This window comes from Vulpes lagopus, chromosome 11 (genome assembly GCF_018345385.1).
Source record: "Vulpes lagopus strain Blue_001 chromosome 11, ASM1834538v1, whole genome shotgun sequence".
NCBI lineage: Eukaryota > Metazoa > Chordata > Mammalia > Carnivora > Canidae > Vulpes > Vulpes lagopus.
The window spans coordinates 33,933,116-33,951,954 of NC_054834.1; the positions used below are offsets into that span (position 1 = coordinate 33,933,116).

The 18,839-nt window shown below is 41.0% G+C and overlaps 1 protein-coding gene across 2 annotated transcripts in view; it reads right to left on the bottom strand.

Moving 5' to 3' along the window:
- MARK1 (microtubule affinity regulating kinase 1) overlaps window positions 1–18,839 on the bottom strand; it is a 115,824-nt gene that overhangs the window by 3,767 nt on the left and 93,218 nt on the right. Inside the window, exons 12-17 of one of the 2 annotated variants that reach the window (XM_041721932.1) lie at window positions 17,023–17,176; window positions 16,527–16,720; window positions 10,869–10,969; window positions 9,459–9,623; window positions 8,238–8,489; window positions 1,981–2,025 (exon numbers count right to left, since the gene is read on the bottom strand). In XM_041721932.1, the coding sequence (XP_041577866.1) occupies window positions 1,981–2,025; window positions 8,238–8,489; window positions 9,459–9,623; window positions 10,869–10,969; window positions 16,527–16,720; window positions 17,023–17,176 (911 nt within the window). The remainder of the gene's footprint in view (window positions 1–1,980; window positions 2,026–8,237; window positions 8,490–9,458; window positions 9,624–10,868; window positions 10,970–16,526; window positions 16,721–17,022; window positions 17,177–18,839) is intronic. The other variant, XM_041721934.1, reaches the window with a different exon arrangement.

Sequence of the window (18,839 nt, forward strand, 5' to 3'; positions counted from 1 at the left end):
CATTTTTCTTTTTGCTCACGGACTCTGAGCCACTGCATCACTGGCCTTGGGCATGCAGATCTCATGAGAGTCATTTATCAGAACCACATGTACAATTCCAGTTATGGAATCGGCACGCTAGGCCTGGACGGGACCCAAGAGAACATGTGATTGAATGCTCATTTTAAAACCAGAACTGATGGCTAGGAAACTTATATTACTTTTTCTAAGGTCATAGAGCTAATGAGCTGAAAAGCAAAGACCAGGAATCAGTTTTCCTTCCATTCCACCAAGGTCACCTGGTGACCTTGAGACAAGAGGCATATACAAGACGTTTTTCTACATGTATCTCAAGGACATCACCACTGGTGACATTAACCGTAGAAAGCTCCTGAAAATGTTAATACTAATTATAATAGCAAACATTTATTGGGCACTTACTGTTCCAAGCGCCTAACATGCATTATTTACTCATTTACTCTGACTCCAGAGTTAAGTCGCACAGCTAGGCAAGTGGTAGGACTCAGCTCAAACCCATGGGGTCTGGCTTGAGAGCCCCTGCTTTTCACCATCACGCCAGGCTATGCCTCTGACATGACAGGACCTCCTGCTCTTTCCTGTTTCTTCTACTGTAGAATGGATACTTTTCACCTGGCTTTTGTGATAATTGAATGACCAGCTAGTTATAGGTAGTAGGTATTCAATAAGTTTGCTAAAGAGCAAAAAGAAAAAAAAAAAAAAAAAAGCAAACAAAACCCAACAACAACCGAACAGAAGGGACACAGAATCCCATGAAAAGGATAGAGTGCCCACAGGTAAGCAGCAGTTATCAGTGGCCACCTGTGCCACTCACTATACTGCTACGTGTCTCAGAGGGAAATTTAGCCGAAAGGCAGGATGAGACACAGGAAGAGGCTCTGAAGTGAGGAGTAAGTGAGGGAGGGGCTAAAAACAAACGTCCTTCATGCTCATTTTGTAGGCAGAAGAAAATATTTGTTCTGCCTCCCTATGGCTGCCTATTCTGGTAACTTGAACACCTAACTCAATAAAGAAACATTTCAACTACTGTGACAAATATAGTTTGAAAAAAAATATATATATCACATAGGAATGCCTAATGAAGGTTTTCCAAAGCTTGTTATGTTTTATATTTCAATTAATTTTAAGAGGTAGAAATTAAATTGGGGCTTGTGCTCAGCTGGTCAAAAATGATTCCTGAATGAAGCCAGGGCATCTGTGCCCTACTGAGGAGCTGCTTGTCAAGGTTCTGTGATTTATATGGGATCCTTCAATGCAGGTGTACATTCCAAATAATTTGATGCCTTCATTTCTTCAACTTCCCATTTGTCAATATGAACACACATACTAACAAGTCATTAATGTGGTCCCCTGACCAACAGCATCAGCACCTCATGCCACCACCACAACCCCAATCACAATCCCTGGAGGAGGGGCCCAGGCACCTGTTTTGTCAAGCGCCCCACCTGATTCTGATTGGGCTTGCCCTGGAGATTCACAACCATAACTGATTGTCAAAAACCAAGTATGTAAGGCAGGGCAAGAGTCTTAAAATGTGGTCTACCACTGAACACTCACCTAAAATACATTACGAATATTAAACCTTCCTATGTTATTTGGGTACCTCAGTGTTCTGTGTTACCTAATTTAATATCAGTTACACCACTTTAGGGAGAAAAGGATCAATATATTTTAATTCATTACTTCTTCTGCTAGGACATATTTTATAGGACAGGAAGGCTATTTCTCTACAAAGCACACACGTCAAAATAATGTTTAGGAAACACAAATTTCAAGTTAATTAACTTAAACTTCATTAAACGCTAGGCAACATTAAGAAAACCCAACCCAATATAAAAATGTAAAATACACATACTATCTAGTTATTAGTTCTATTCAGGTTTATTGGGTCCTGTAAGTATTTCAAAAGCACGTTTCCATACACGGGAACCTAGCAGCGAAGGATTAATAGTGGCTCCTCACCTTGAGGTGTCTGTTCTGCCACTGGCTTCGCCTTCACTTGGATCCCTCAAAACAAAGTGAAGGTTGAGATTTAATGATAAGAGTGAAAAATATATCAAGAAAACCTATATCTAAAATGATTTTAAAGTTAACGTGTTAAGCAAACTTCTAGCATGACACTTTCTGTTACTATTCAGTCTGACACTGCTTTGCACGTTTTCATTGTCACCAGCTTAACTGACATTTTATTGAGCGTCTACTGGGTATTGTCAGAGCAGAGATGCTAGGTTGATGGTTTTAGGATTTTTTTTTTTTCTTTAAACAGGATCTTCCAATTCCCAGTCACAAGTTTAAAGTCAGAATTTATCTTTTGGTTGAGTGCAGTTCAAATCTATAGTTAAAACTATTTAATAATTTTCAGCAGCAAGATCCAACTTCGTATTTGTTATTAATTGTAATTCTAGTAGTCGCTCAATTTAGAAAATATATAAATTAACCTTGTAGTTAGATATAAAGTTCAACATATATAAGTGTGTCTAAAAATAAGTACCAAATTTTAAATAAGAAATTAACTTCAGATGTTACACTAATGATTCATGCACATGGTAAAATGTTATAGCAAACCAACAGCCTATCCAAGCAGGTGAGTGTAAAAACATGAAATCAATCTTAAGCAGAAACATGGATCTTACCTGGATATCCACCTGTGAAATAAAACCAGGAAAACTCTACTAATTGTCCTTCTGTTGAATGTCATGAGTATTTTTTTAGTCTACCAAAATTTTAACTACTCTGTCATTTTCAAATGTAATTAAATACTGACATAGGAGTGCATCAAGCTATACACCAGTTTGAATGCATTGAGATGGCATGGGATAGCAAAATACTGTTAAATCGCTGGGAAAAAAATAATCCAACTTACACCCTCAAGTTACTGTTTTCTTAATATTTTAACCATTCCAGGAACATTTAATGTCATTTACGTAAAGTGAATGCAATGGGAATAAATCAGTGCCACTTTCCTCATTCCCCAAATTAATGAAACACACCCATAGGCTACATTCTAAAACTTAAACTGGCAGTTAAAAATATGAATGCCTTCTGCATCGTAGAATCCTTACCTACAGGCCTCCCTTGGCAAACACATTGTGTAAAAACCCTTTTCCTCTCTGAATCAGAAAGGACAGGTAAGATGTATTCTTACACTCAAGTGGCGTTTCTCAATTTCTATCTGTACTAACTGGCATTCTCATTGGGAAGTGTAACGATTCGGTGTCTATCTTTATTAGAGTACACTGACATAAATTAAACATTGAGATGAACCTTTTCGGCCACACGAAGCTGTGTTGACATACCGGAGGGCAGCCCATCCCCTGGGGAAGGGCAGTGACCACTGCTTCAACGGAGAGGGGCGTGCATCTCATGGGGCTTGTCTGTCCTTTATATTCTGCTTTCTAAGCTGCTGTTGTTAGCAGACACCTACTCTGCTGCTGCTGAACTTTAAACATTAGGAATGAAACACTTCTTAGGGTCCACCTCTCCTGCTATCATTGTTGAAACAGCCAGTGACTCATCACGTCGTTCCCACCCTGTTCCTGCCTTCCTGGATGCAGACTCAAGGAACATCTGCTACCTGGTAATGGATTCAAACGGTCCAGCGGCCACGGAGAGGGGCAGCCGGGGGGATGGCCAGCCAGCTGGCTGTAACAGCACATGCAGTGTAGCAGGGCTCTCCAACCCTGAACACTTCAAAACAAATCAAAACAAAACCAAAAAAAACCTCGGCCAAATATACATAGCAATATATACTCAATTGAACTGATTTGGTTATTCCCTAATAAGAGAGCTGTGGCTAAAAAAAAATCATAAATTGTGATGCCATCTCCAGTTTAGACAGTAGTTCTATGGACTATACAAAGCAAATGGTTCTCAATGCTACTTGAAAGGCTTTTTTTTTTTTTTTTAAGGCTTTTCAAATAGTACATCCATATCCTCCCTTGATAGAGAACTCTAGTGTAAATCACTTTCCTAATTGGAAAGTTCTTTCCTAAGACCAGAAGACGACTCTCTCATGTGGTCATTTCGGCATACAGCCTTTTTACTGGCCCAGGAAAACTTATGAACTGGCTTCCTCTTTGTAATAATGGTTTTCGAGGACGTGAATGATTAACTCCGAATTGTTCCCTATCCTTCCCTTCTTAAAGCTTAACGACCCAAATTCCTTTACTCTTTTCCCTATAAAATCCTTTTTTTCCCCCCCATTTTTAAAAGCATTTACTGGCACATCAACTTAGTTGGTTCTGGAGTTCATGAGGTGTTGTGGCTCCTGCCCTGGAGCACTCCCAATGGGGTGCTGGCCACTCGGACTGCCAGCATATGGGTTCCATCTTTTCAGGCATTAGGCATGGGGAAGGGAGGGAGGCAAAGGGGAGAAGGAGAGGGATGGGGGGGAGAGAGATAGAGAGAGAGAGGCAGGGCTTGAACCCAGGGTGGCTTTAAGAAGAGCCAGGTGGGAAAGACTGACCGTCTGGGAACTCAGTTGAGAATAAGAAGGCTGGAATTGCTCCTGAACATCAAGAAATTCTCCCAGTTTGTCTCCAAGCCTCCAACCCTCCCAAAAGCTCAAGATGCTGAACATGCAGAAAGATCCACTGCACTTCCAGTCTGTCAGCTGCTAAAGAACTCAGCAGGTTCATTCCTGGTATGGAAGCCAACGCTCTGCTTGTCTTCCTGCATGAAGTCGTTTGTGGGATACTCCACAGCCCCCTCTTAGGTTACAAAATGCTGCAGAAGGGAATACTGTGTGCACGGCGGTGAACACAAACATATTTGTAGAGCCAAAGCTGTTCACGTGGTGACAAGTGACCTCAGAGGAGAACTGAGAATGTCTTCTCTTCTCTAACCAAACCCAGAATTAATTAAAATATGTTAAAAATCAAAAGACACTGAAAAATCCACTGCTGACAAAGGATAGCAAAGAACCTCCTCCCTGGCCTCTTCTCCCCAGCTGCCCCCTCAAACCCTCTATTACAAGACATTGTTCAGAAGTTGATAAAAGCATCGAAGAGCTTTAAAAATGTTCCTGTTGGCTCCCCTCAGAGGCCAAACTCAGAATACCCTTAACCCTGGCATATTCTCTGTTCAGGCCCTGCTTCCTTCACAGCACGTACTAGGATTCATTATAACCTTATTTATTCGTTTACTTTTGAAATTTGTCTCCCACACTACTCAACCATTCATTCCACAAATGTTTACTGAATGTCATATTCTGTGTCACTGGAGGCACTCGATTTGCAGCAGAAGACCTAGCAGGGAACAAGCAGATAAAGTGCGGATTCCATCAGGCAGCGTCAGGTGCTCTGGAGAAAGACAAAGCAGGGAGAGGGCGTGCTGGAAGAGGCTCTGATTTTTAAGAGGGGGACGAGGAAGGGACATGCCACTCCAAGGTGCAGAAGCGGCCAGCCGTGCGGGAGTGGGGGGAAGAGGCTTCCAGGCTGAAGGAATAGCAAATGTGAAACCCTGCAGGGGCGGACCTGGTGTGCTTGAGGACCCTCAGGTGCCACATGTGGCCGGCGTGCAGCCAGCAAGGGGAGGTGGGGAGAAGGTGAGGCCACACCATGTAGGGCCTCCGACCACCGTGCGGGCTTCGAATTGTATTCTGAGCGGGATGAAAGCAAGCCGAGGGCTTTCACGTGCAGCCCAACATCACGGAACACAGGAGAGGACAGGGCCTAAGTGAGGAGCCCTGTTAGCAGGTGGAAGACGAGCAGCAGGTTCGGTGACAAGGCTGTGGTGGCGGTGACAGAAGCAGCTCCGTCCGGGAGATGCTGGGAAGGCAGAGCCATGTCATGGCCCAGCAGGTGTGTGCTCTGAGAAATAACTCGAGGATTTGAGAACCAGAAGGCAGGTGTCGCCTTTACCTAATGTGCTGAAGCATGAGGGAGGATGGTCTGGGGAAGAGGGTGGGCTGTGTGGGAGCCTGTCACACATCTGCATGGATAACTGGCCATGTGCGGCTACAGGGCAGAGGTGAGATCTGGGCTAACGACCTACGTTCGGGAGTTGTTAACGTAAGATGGAATGTGAGGCCATCGGCCTGAATGAGGTCTCCCAGAGAGGAGAGAGAAGGCCAGAGCCGCAGCCCTGGGGTGGTCTGATACTGAGAGGCCAGGGGCCCGAACGCAAGGGAACCTGAAGAGAACCAGCAAAACGGCCTGAGAAGGAACAGCCGCAGGAGGGAGGAGGGGCAGGAGGGGCAGGAGGAAAAGCAAAAGCCACAAGCGAGCAGAATGTTTCAACGGTGTGCAGTGCGGCCCAGAACGTGTGCCCCGGAGGGGCCCCGTCACCGCGTCAGTCTCACTCTGGGCTGGATCAACTGTGCCAGCAGGGTACCCTGCAAGCAGCAGGTCCTCACGTATTTCTTTTTTAAAGATTTTATTTATTTATCCATGAGAGACACAGAAAGAGAGGCAGAGACACAGGCAGAGGAAGAAGCAGGCCTCATGCAGGAGCCCGATGCGGGACTCGATCCTGGGACCCTGGGATCACGGCCTGGGCGGAAGGCAGGTGCTCAACCCCTGAGCCACCCACGTGCCCCTCCTCACGTATTTGTTAAATGGCTCTCGGGCAACCCTCCCTCCCAGAATCCCAACAGACCGTCTCCACACCACTTTCCTGCTCTGGCATTCTGTCCTGACCTCTCGTCCAGGGCTCTTCCCTATGTTCCCTCTAGAATCCACACTTCGTTGCAAAGTAAACACAAATATTTTGTTATATACTGCTTAATGTACAATTAGTAATCAGGCTTTTAAACTCAGAACTATGTTCCTTCACCTCAAAACTAACCCTGGCTTAACCAAGAGAAAGTACCAGCTTTTCAAAAGGGCTTTGAAAAGTTAGCCGAATTCCACCCAATTTTTAGCAGAAATCTAACCAGGACTCTGCGGATGGCCAGGCAGCACCAAGCGTCCTGCTGACTCTGGGGTGAGCTTTTGGGGCTTTCTCTCTCAAGGTGTCATGCTGCATGGTCACTGCCCAGACGGTACAACATCACTGCTGACAAGGTTAGAAACTGATGGTGCATTTGACTATTTAAAGTTTTGAATTCAGCCGTGTGATCCTGGGCAAGCTGGTCCATGAATAGCTCCAAGAAAAGGCAAGAGACTAAAGCTGTTTCTTCTCTTTTCTGCATCCATTTTTTGAAATCCTAGGAACATTAATAACCTGGACAATTAAGTATTTAATAAATATTTCTTCAGAGCATGTATAATAATGCCCACCCCGTAATTTCTTACCTGCTCAAACAACTCTATGGTATGGAGCTTTAGCTTTCCCCCCAATACAGACAGCCGTGCCTTCCTCTGGCCTCCCCCGACATGCTGTCTGAGCTGCCTCTGCAGCACGCATTCTGCTTTCTATCACAGCTGGCTGCTTACAGGTCTGCCCCTTTCGGGACTGCATGAGTCTGGAGCACACAGATGCTGTCTTATTCATCTCTGTATCCTGCTGGGCACCTAGCACAGGGCTTTGTACATATAGGATTTTTGCAGGCTTTTAGGAGGACTTGATAATAGATCAAATGGACATCCACCTGCACTGTGTTCAGCAGTTCCTATAATCAATGTGTGCTGTGTGCTTAAGCTCACTTTGGAGAAAAGAGCACAATTATGCTCTTTGATTAGAAGTTTACTAGCTCGTAGCTCGTATTCATTTTGTGTTTGCTGTGTTTTGATGTGAAGCTTTTACGATGTTAAATTATATGTGTAATCTATGTGACTCCAGTACAAAGGCTTTTCACAAGGAAGAAAAAAAGGGTAAACTATATACTACTAGTGAGCGATTTAAAAGTATTCCTTTTTTTTTAAAGTATTCCTAAAAAAATAAAAATAAAAATAAAAGTATTTCTAAAAAGGAAGGAAGGACAAATGGTTCTTATTCTGAAGGACAAATGGAAACCCATTATTTCCTTTTTTGAAAATCAAGGCTTTTGAGAAGGGGATAATCTGTTTATTAAAACACACTTTTTTTTAATATCAAGTTTTACTCTTTCTCTATTCTACAGAACTAAAAAAATTCTTATCTTGCTCTTTTTTTTTTTTTTTTTTGAGGGAAGAATACTCTATGTCCTCGATTTTCTTCTTCAAACTTCTGTAAAAGAGGAGCTCTAGTGAAATGCCATGAAACCATTTTGGAAAATTATCACAAAGGTGAAAGAAAATCATGAAGTCTCCTTTGTAATTCCTAGAGGAAACAAAACACCACAGTACATTGGTACTGACCTGCGAACGAATTTGGATGTTATTTTGCTTATTATACCAGTTGACGTGCCCCTCCTGGCATGTGCAAACGCGCCCGTTTCGTGGGAAGGTGACGCGGGTGGCCCGTTGTAAGCAGCGCTGCGACGCTCCCGGAGCTGCTCACCATGAAAAGTGCTTCGGCTTGAGCTCCCCCGGGGGAAGCGGGTTCGGTCTGGAGTGGTGGCACTGATACTGTGAGCAGATGGGGAAGCAGCAGGCACTCTCTGGGTTGCACTGTTGGGACGAATTAAGAGATCTTACTCAGAAGAACGACAGAGAAAACTTGCACTCATTCTAAAAACTACCACAACAAAAACAAAACAAAAATAAGTTTAAAAAGTAAATAAAAACTATCAAAAACTTGCCAGGGCTACCTTTCCGAGGCTCTATTTCACCTGTTTCCATTAGAGAGGCACGGGGGGTAACTGTATTTAGGGTACTGCTGTATGGAGGGGGATAACATTTCAGTTTGCAACTAAATGCCTTTTATAAATATACAGTTATTAAGATGAAGTTATTGACACCAGGATACAAACACTCTTCAGTATCAGGAATGCCAAACCGGGGATGCTGCAAAAACTAAACCATTCAGCACTGTGTAACATGAATGTTGTCACTCCTCAAAAAGCCTCTGAATGAACCATTTTGTATTTACACGCAGGCCTCATGGATGGCACAATGCTACGTGCAACACTACGGACGTCAGTAACAAACCTAACTAAAGGTGCTCCTGAATTTGAGGAATCCTAATGCAGACCAATCCTGGAAAAACAGGCGTATAATTTCATATACCTAAAAGGGTTCTTTGAGATCATCTCTTTCCCTGATAAAAAGGCTGATTTAAAAAAAAAGAAAAAAAAGTAACTGGCAGTAGCTAGAATTACCCAGAGGTCTCCATTCCCAGTCTCCTATATATATTTTTTTAACCATAAACAAATTCAATTTACCTGAATGACAAATGGGCAGCAATACTTTATGGATGGATTTAAAACAAAATCTTTAAAGAAAATTCCTCTAGAAAATTATTTAAATCATATACAACATTTTTGAAAACAGGTCGAGTGTGGTGTGTTCAGGTTACAATTCCACCTTTCCCTCTACTACAAACACCGAATCTTCTCAGAAAGCTCTCGATGTGATGGTGCCTAGCATGTGTTTTTACACAGTGCTATGTTTTTAAATGAAATGCACCCAGCACGTTACCCGGGCCGGTAAGCTTCAGAGCCGTCTTTAATGGTTGGCAGTGTAACTTTAATAGGATGGCCAGAAGTGGACATGGACTTCTGGTGGCGGGGTCGTGCTGAGGGGACAGCAGAAGCCACAGCAGAGCCTGCAGAAGATATGCTACTTGCGGACATCTCCGTAAGGCTTTCGACAGAAAACAGTTGAGAAGACCATAGAAATGTAAAAGAGAAGAGAAATCACAGTTTACTAACATTTAAGAAATAGATTTTTAAAAACTAAATTGACTACACCTTTCATGATTGAGACACTTAAAAGAAATTAACACTAGTGGCATTCTTAGTGACTAACAAACCAATATCCTTGCCAAAAAACGTAGAGTGAATTTATCACCACCTTCCACGGAAAAGATCGCATACGCCCTTGCTCTATAAATGTGAATCTGAGAAGTATGAAATTAATGATCGGAGGAGACCTTTTCCACTTTCCAAAAGTCGCAGTTTGGTGTAATGTGTTGCTGTGGTTTATTTTCCCTTATATAATAAAGAATTCATAATTGTAGCAAAAATACTGTCTCTGGGAACATCATCAAGACACTTTCAGCTCGTATTATTAATCAATAGGTTAAATGTCGTAGATTAGGACTTGGTATAGGAAAAGTAATAAAGTCAGAAATCAATCTTCAGCTCCTTTTCTAGCCTCAAGGATCTTATGTCCAAGGAAGATATATGTTTACCTTCGTGTGCCTTATAGTAACACTTACTTCATGTGTCTATTAATTGGAAGGAAACAAATGTTAAGCATGGTCTGCCCAGTCCATTGAGATGACAAGGGATGGAGCTAAGAACAGAATTTTATGAGAACAGGCTCCCAGCTGTTTTGTACTATATCGATGAAGAGCCCTTTACAACTCAAAATGAAAAGAAGCTACATTTTTAAAATAGAATATGATTTGTTGTAATTTAAAACATGTTGAGAATTCCATGGTTCCCAATGATCAACCAAGACAGCTTTCTTTAGAGGAAGGAAAACAGAACCTTCATGGTTTCGATACAATAATAGCTTGATGGGAGGGGGAAGGGTAAGAAGAGAAGGCTGAAAAAAGAGGATACAAAGGAAGCAGTAGGTATATAATAAGATTCAAATTAAGAAGATCAGATTTGGAAGGTATGATCTGCTTTGTTACAGGGAAACATTTACTATCAGATTTTATTCAGCAATTCTTGGGTTAAGAGATCCTGTTTTCCCAAATATGTTCCCACTCTTCCATTCCGGTATAGAAGGGAGATGCCCTAGTAAGAATGGTCAGTTGCCACTGTACTCTCGAGTTCCCTTTCCTCTTGACCCATTCAGCTGTTTACAGGTGTTTTAGCACAAGCAGTAATGCACGATGACAACCAAGTTAGTACCACGTGGCACTGTGACATTTACCTGCTGTCTTTTCCATTCTGCAACGCCACATATCGATCTGTGGTCCTTTCACAGACATATGTGTTCCTTCTTGCCATGCTACCTCCAGGATATACATTGCTCTTTAAAAAGAAAAAAAAATCCATCTTAAAATTCTAACTGTAGTTGTGGAAGGTCAAATAAATGAATTTAAGTTGCAAAGGACATTGAAAAAAAAAATCCATGATAGAGTTTTATCAGAACCTTATGTTAACAAGCTCAATCTCACACGTCCCTCCCTCCCTCTGTTAGATGGCAGAAGTGACTGGCAAAGCATGACAAGCTCATTAAGGTTTTAGCTTGTTGTCCTGCAGGTGCAGTGAGGTGCAGTTGTTTGGAAGCAGCAAGAAAGCTGGGCTTTTATTCTCTCCCCTATGAGCTGGTGGCAGGGAGAAGGGCAAGGGAATGGTACAGGCAGCTCTATGGGACCAGGAACAAGAGACAACTCCCCAAGAAATATTGGAACACACTGGAAACCTGTGGTAGTGACAGTGGTGGCTCCTGGAAGCCTGCAGGCTGCCATTCACCTGCTCAGGGAATCCCCCAGTCAATGGTAATGTTAAGGAGGCTAAGTTCCCGGGGTCAGAGGCATGCCCTCCTGCGGCCACCAACAGGGGTGTGTGGTGCCTCAGGATATTCTCTCATTGCAGGTCTTAGCCAGAGGGCAAGCCAAGTCTGAGAAGCAAGCTCTGGAGTAAGAGAATAAGCAAAAGGGACAGGATCTCCTTATCATGCACGCAACAGTGATCTGTAACCCCTGTTGCTGTGCCTGCTGAAATCTTGACTAGTTACTAGTACTAAACTATATAGGAATTATTTCTTTTTTTTTTTTTTTTAAGATTTTATTTATTTATTCATGACAGACACACACATACAGAGAGGCAGAGACACAGGCAGAGGGAGAAGCAGGCTCCATGCAGGGAGCCCGACGTGGGACTGGATCCCGGGTCTCCAGGATCATACCTCAGGCTGAAGGTGGCACCAAACTGCTGCCATCGGGGCTGCCCTAGGAATGAGTTCTAAAAGGGACACATCCTCCTCTGTTTAATCCTCACTCCAAGAGAAAAACAATTCCCTATTTCTGGCTAATCTAGCTTTCACTGTTCTCTGGAATACATAACTAACTTAAAATTTGCTTAATCATGAGAGTTAGAGGGTTAGTAGATATATGCCTCGACTAAATTTGGAGGAACAAAAAAAAAAGCCTTATTTAAAAGCCTTCATTAAACAAAACTGTTTAAGTGAAGATTCAAACTTTTCAACAGTGCAGTTTCCTGGGTGGAAGGAATTTTGTCACCATCTACATAAAAAACACAAAAACTGTAAAAGTATAGCCAAACAGAGGAATATTATTAAGGATATTTTTTAGGTAAGACACTGTCCATGTTAAGTGAAGGCAAAGAAGCAGGTTTTGTGATGGAGATCCATTATGAAACTAGCTTGTGTAACAGTTCTTAAAGAACCTTTACTTTCAATAATTTCATCATTTTGGCTAAATTGTCAAGTAAGTAACTTAAATGTGAACAGATTCCTGGTTGATTGTTTCTGGCCATTTTCAGTAGCACTACTTTGCTTCTCAGAGTGACAGGTGACCGGTTTCTCCTTCAAGACCGTGCCTTCTGGGCTCACCACCCTCATGCACCACCTCCCTATCCTTGCCCCTCAGATGGCAGTGATACCAGGTGCAGTAGCCTCCCAGGCACACTTAGGATGCGATCATGCAACAGTTACAGAAACACAGGCTCACTGATCCCATGTGACAGAGGGTCAGCTACAAAAATAACCTTTAGAATTGATCTTCAGTAAGGTTCTGTCTGTTTAGGATTTGGGGACTAGATATAAAACTACCCTTGCAGACCTCTGAATTTTCAGTTTGGCAACTTCCCTAAAGTGGATATACACATTTTCCTGCATTTCCCAAGAAACCAGCCCTGTGTAGGCAATTTCTCTGGGCTAATTTTATACTAAAGTGATTGCATTTTATATAATTACACTATAATTTTTATATAAAATGTTTTATACTATAATCATTATAGCATTTTCAGCCTTTCTGAGTTTCCCTGAAAGTAGCAGTAGCTCTTTCCTTTTTTTTTTTTTTTAAAGATGATCTTTTTTTAAAAAAGGTGATTGACAGTATTTTTTACAGGATACAAAATTTTATATTTTGTATTATTTACATACAATAGATAATACTGAAAATCACATTTACAAGTTTTATTGTCTTTTTGATGAAAGAATAGTGTAATATATTTGCATCTTCAAAACTCAACATTTGGCTTCCAAGTTTCTAGGCTAGACAAGAGCTTATTACCATCAATTCCTACATGCAAAATTTTTGGATGGGAATTTCTTTTTTTTTAAAGATTTAATTTATTTATTCAGGAAAGACACACAGAAAGAGTCAGAGACACAGGCAGAGGGAGAAGCAGGCTCTTTGCAGGGGAACCTGATGCGGGACTCAATCCCAGGACTCTGGGACCACGCCGGACCATGCCCTGAGCTGAAGGCAGATGCTCAACCACTGGGGCCACTCAGGCATCCCTGGATGGGAATTTCTTGAAGGGAAAAATATTAAGTTTGTTCTTCCTGCGTATTACTGCAGAAAGAGTCCTAAGATCTCTCACAAATAGAAACACTCCCATCATTTAGACTCTCTAATGTGGGAGATGAACAATAAAAGAGGTGATTTTGATCACCAACAAATTTCACCAACCATTACATCCATTTAACGACTTATCTCAGAACTCATTCCACTGCCAATATCACCCTTAAGTCATGCGGTAGACTAATGTTAGGTAATACTGTCAATAGAATCAAGCTTACAAATAAGAGCTTTTACTGTTGGTTTAAAAAGCCTCCTGGTTTTATACACATTAAAAACACTGTTAAACTATATCACCTACTAAATTATCTATGCATCTTAAGGGTATTATTTATTTTTCCATCAGAAAGTAAAAAGCCATCAGAGGAGAGGTGGGTGGGGGATGGGTGAAACAGGTGATGAGGATGAGGGAGGGCACTTTTGAGGAGCACCAGTTGTTGTGTGGAAGTGCTGAATCACCCTATGGTACACCTGAAACTAATACTACACTGTATGTTAGCTAACTGGGATTTAAATAAAAACTTGAAATGTGAAAAGCCATGCCATGCTATTCAAGTAGATTACATATTTCTATTAGATCTCATTTATAGACAAGTAATACTCACTGGTAAAAATGTTAATTTTTTCAATCAATATTTTATAACATGACAGAGCCTAGATTATAAATGCTCAAGGTCCTTCATCCTGGACATCGCCTCAAAGAAAAAGGATTAAAGCTACGTATTTGGCTTTTGCACTCTGGGGTCAGCAAACTTTCTGTGAGGAATCAATGACAAACATTTTACGCTCTGTGGGCCACGCCATCAATGTCACCCACAGTCTGGGAAATGCAAATTAAAAACAAAAAGGATATTTTTTTTTTGTTTTTTTGCCCCTCAGGCAAAGATTTTAAAGATCGATAATATCCAGTTGTTGATGAGCTTGTGGAGATATAATTACTCTCTAATTATTCCAGCCATTAAAATCACCCTGGCAGTATTTATTAAAAATTTAAATGTGCATCAAAAAAAAAAAATTTAAATGTGCATATTCCAAGGATACACACTTAGCCAGGAGCATACATTAGCACACATTAGCACCCGGGCTCTGGATGGGGGGGAAGGGAGTAAAGATGGAGGCTGCACACTCAAGGGGACCATGTGCCACACAAACTGAGGAGTCGGATGAGCCACCTGAGGTGAAACATGTCACCCAGAAACCAAGCTTCTGAGCATGTATTTAACAGAAATAATAATAATAGCATGTATTTAACAGAAATAATAGCCTAAGTGTACAAGAATGAATACTCTGAAAAACGAAATTCTGAACACTCCACAAATAATTGAAGAAATTATGATACACAGGTTTATTATTAATATAGATGAAATAATGTGCAAGTTTTAAGACTGTAGGAGACCTAGGCGTTCTGCTGTAAAAGGACTCGATAACATTTTAAGAAAAATTAAAATGTCATAGATATAGTATGATCTCATTTTTACAAAAATAAATCTTGTATGTATGTATATATTCATTTTTGTTTTCTTTAAAAAGCAAAATCTATAAAGGAATTCATCCCAAATGATAACACTAGTTATACTGGAAGCTGGATATAGAAGGTAAGAGATTAGAAAAGGTAAACTATTAATTTTACTTGAGATACTTCTGAACTGCTAAAATTAAACAAGCTATATTATTTTGGCTTCTCATACTGCCAAAATTAATATAGTAAATTAAGATAAATTTAGTACTAAGTGGCTCAGAACAAAATTTTTCTACCAGAATCTTTTGGTATGCATGCATTCATTCACTTGAGAGAGCAAGCAAGCTAGTGAACAGGATGGGTGGGGGCAGAGGGAGAGAAAGAGAGAGAATCTGAAGCAGATGCCCTGCTGAGTGCAGAGTCTGAGGCAGGGCTTGATCTCACGACCCTGAGATCATGACTGACTCTGAGACCATGACCGGAGCTGAAATCAAGAGTCAGATGCTTAACCGACTGAGCCATCCAGTGGGCCCCTCTACCTCATTTATTCATTCATTCATTCATTCAAAGATTTTATTTATTTATCTGAGGAAGAAAGTAAGCGATAGAGCATGAGCAGGGGACGGGCAAAGGAAGAAGCAGATTCCCCACTGAGCAGGGAGCCTGACTCGGAGCTTGATCCCAAGACCCCAGGATTGTGATCTGAGCTCAAGACAGACACTTAACCAAGTGAGCCACCCAGGTGCCCCTGAATCTTTTTAATATGAAGTTTTTTCATCTTTCTTTGTTGTTATTTCTTCAAATATTTCTACCTCTTCATTGTGTGCCCTGTCCTTTCTAAATCTGTATTATCTAGATGTTTCCAATTCTACTTCTATCCTTCATATATCTTTCTTTTTTATATTTTCTCTTTATTCCTATAAAGAATAGTCTTACAAGAGAAGGCCTCAATCTATCTTCTAGCTCCCATTAAAATTTCTAAAATTTGCTGAGGTTTTTTTTTTGTTGTTGTTGTTTTAAGATTATTTGAGAGAGAGAGAGAATTCTCAAGCAGACTCCACACTGTGTGGGAGCCCGATCATTAGTTCATGACCTGAAGCAAAATCAAGACTCGGATGTTCAACCAATTGAACCACCCAGGTGGCCCCTACAAATTTGCTACTTTAATTGAATAATGTGAGCTAACTTTATAAATGAAGTCTTCCTTCATTGAACCACTCACTTGAAATATAAAATTAAGTGTACCAATACAGTTTTTAGTAATTATCACAAACAGGAAAAATGAGGCAGGAAAGTTTAATGTACCACTTTATGGTGAGGTTTTTAAGTCTTATTTTGAGGTAAAGTGTTATTTTAAGAATTCATGGGGGTTTTTTTTGTTGTTTTTTGGTTTTTTTTTTTTTTGTTCTTAAAATGCAATCATGAGAAGCTTGGCCTCCTTTGCATGTTATTTAAATGTATGACTCACTTTAAAATTTTGAAACATGTTTTTAGAAAAGGATAAAGTTTTTCAAAGATTGTACCAAAAATATCTGACAACAACCACAACAAATTGCAATATTCTGGAGTATTTACTCACACTTGGAATAGTTGAAGATTTCTTCCTCTCTGGCCCCACAAGAGGGCTTGCAGTCATCTCACTTTTTGAACCAACTGTTGTGCTGCCAAGTTTACGAGCTAGGTCTTTGTCCCACTCCTCTTTCTGTTCACTTTCCACGCTATTAGCCTGAGGCCTTTTGGTATATGATACAGCAGGGGGAATGGATGGACCAGCTATAACAAAATTAAAGAGTATAATGAGCTGAAAATCAACTGACACAGTTTTGCCTCACGAACAAAAACTCTAAATTAAAAATATCTTTATTTGCATATTTTATACCCAGAACTCACATTAAACTGTTTGATTACAAAAATTAGGTCAGTCCCTAAAAAGGGGGTTACATTAATCATGCACTAATATAAATCCGTGATAACGGATGACACAAGCACATAAAGACGTGAGTGTACAATGCTCAGTGAATATAAGTTTGGGTAGTATTGATCTGTCTTTTCACTTATTTGACTTTTCCCCCCACCATGATCACTGAAACGCCGCTGCTTCTGGTTTGCGGAGATGCTCCGCTGGACCTTCAGGTGAGCAGGGGACTGGAGGCTGCTGTTGTTCAGGTCACTGCTAGGCCGTGACCTCTGACACAAGCTTCCGCTGGACAACGATTCACCACCTTCAAACTATAAGAAAAAAGAGCACAAAGATGTTAAAGTGTTTATGCAAACAATATATACTCTTGATTGATGTTCTAACCTATTCCAAGCCATACAAAGAGAAATCAGCATTGAAAAGAAAATAAGTTGTTTTTTTTTTAAAGATTTTATCTATTTATTCATGAGAGACACACACACACAGAGAGAGGCGCAGAGACACAGGCAGAGGGAGAAGCAGGCTCCATGCAAGGAGCCTGACGCGGGATTCGATCCCGGGTCTCCAGGATCACACCCCGGGCTGCAGGCGGCGCTAAACCGCTGCGCCACCAGGGCTGCCCAAGAAAAAAAGTTTTGATACAGAACTGCAAGTTGGCAACCAGGAAGGCAGGGAACTGGCCAGCATGTGCTCCCATGAGTACACGTGCTCTTCTGTGGTTTTGTACAAATGGCTTTGGATCTTTAGTTTAGTCAAAACATCGAACATAGCTACCAATTATTGGGTGGTAATTATATGGTAGGCTAAGGTAGCTACGGTAGCTTTCCATATGTTGCTTTGTTTAGTCATTACAACAATGCGATTGTTTATTAACCTCAACTTTATAGATGAAAGCCTGCGGTGAAGAGAATCAAGGGACATCTTTGGGATTCAAACTTAGGATAAAGTCTAAAATTTTAACTTCACATGCATTTTTTTCCCACATTTATGGAGCAAAATTGGATTTATTGGTTCTGATTAAGAAGTGTATCTATTTAGATAAGCATGGTAAATCAGAGATTGATACACTATCCCTCTCTTTGTAACACAAAAGATGTTTTGTTGCTGGCAAACTTCTCACTGAATCACTGGCATCCCAATGGAAAATCTAAATTCATATGTAAAGATAGTAATGGCAAATAGCAAAGTAATATTGACGAAATTGGTAACAGACAACACAGCACACTGTAATGTGCCAGGAACTGTTCTAAGAACTGTGGAAATATAAATTCATTTAACCCTCTCAATGACCCACAGAGGTAAGTACTATTATTTTCATTTCATGGACTGGGGATCTGAAGCACAGAGAAATTAAGGACAGCATCCAAGCTGCACAGTTAGTCAGTGGCTGTGCTGGGATGGAGGAGGGGTGGGGATTCAAACCCAGTGAACTGGCTCCAAACTTCAGGCTCTTACTACTTCTAGTAGCCTCATTTAGTTTATACTCAATACAATTCAAACTTCGTTTTAATTCACGCATGGGCTGGGTTGTATACTTGTAATGCTAGTGCTTCCTTTATATTTCAATTAATAGGAAAATTAAAGCTACCAGGAGTGCAATCTAAAACCTAAGTAGAAAGTCAAAGACTTTAGACATAACCAATTATACTATTTCCCAACTTTTAAAAATATTTTATTTATTTGACACAGAGAGAGTATAAGCAGGGAGAGCCGGAGAGGGAGAAGGAGGCTCCCCAGAGCAGGGAGTCCAATGCAGGACTCTATCCCAAGACTCTGGGATCATGATCTGAGCTGAAGGCAGTTGCTTAACTGACTGGGCCACCCAGGCGCCCCCATTTCCCACTTCTTAAAATTCTCTTGATTTGGTTTCCTTGGTACCACTTCTCCAACTATTAGTGCCTCCACTGAGACTTCTCTCCTCCATTGGAGTAACAGTACCCACTTAGTAGAGCCAGAGAGGATGAGATGAATTAA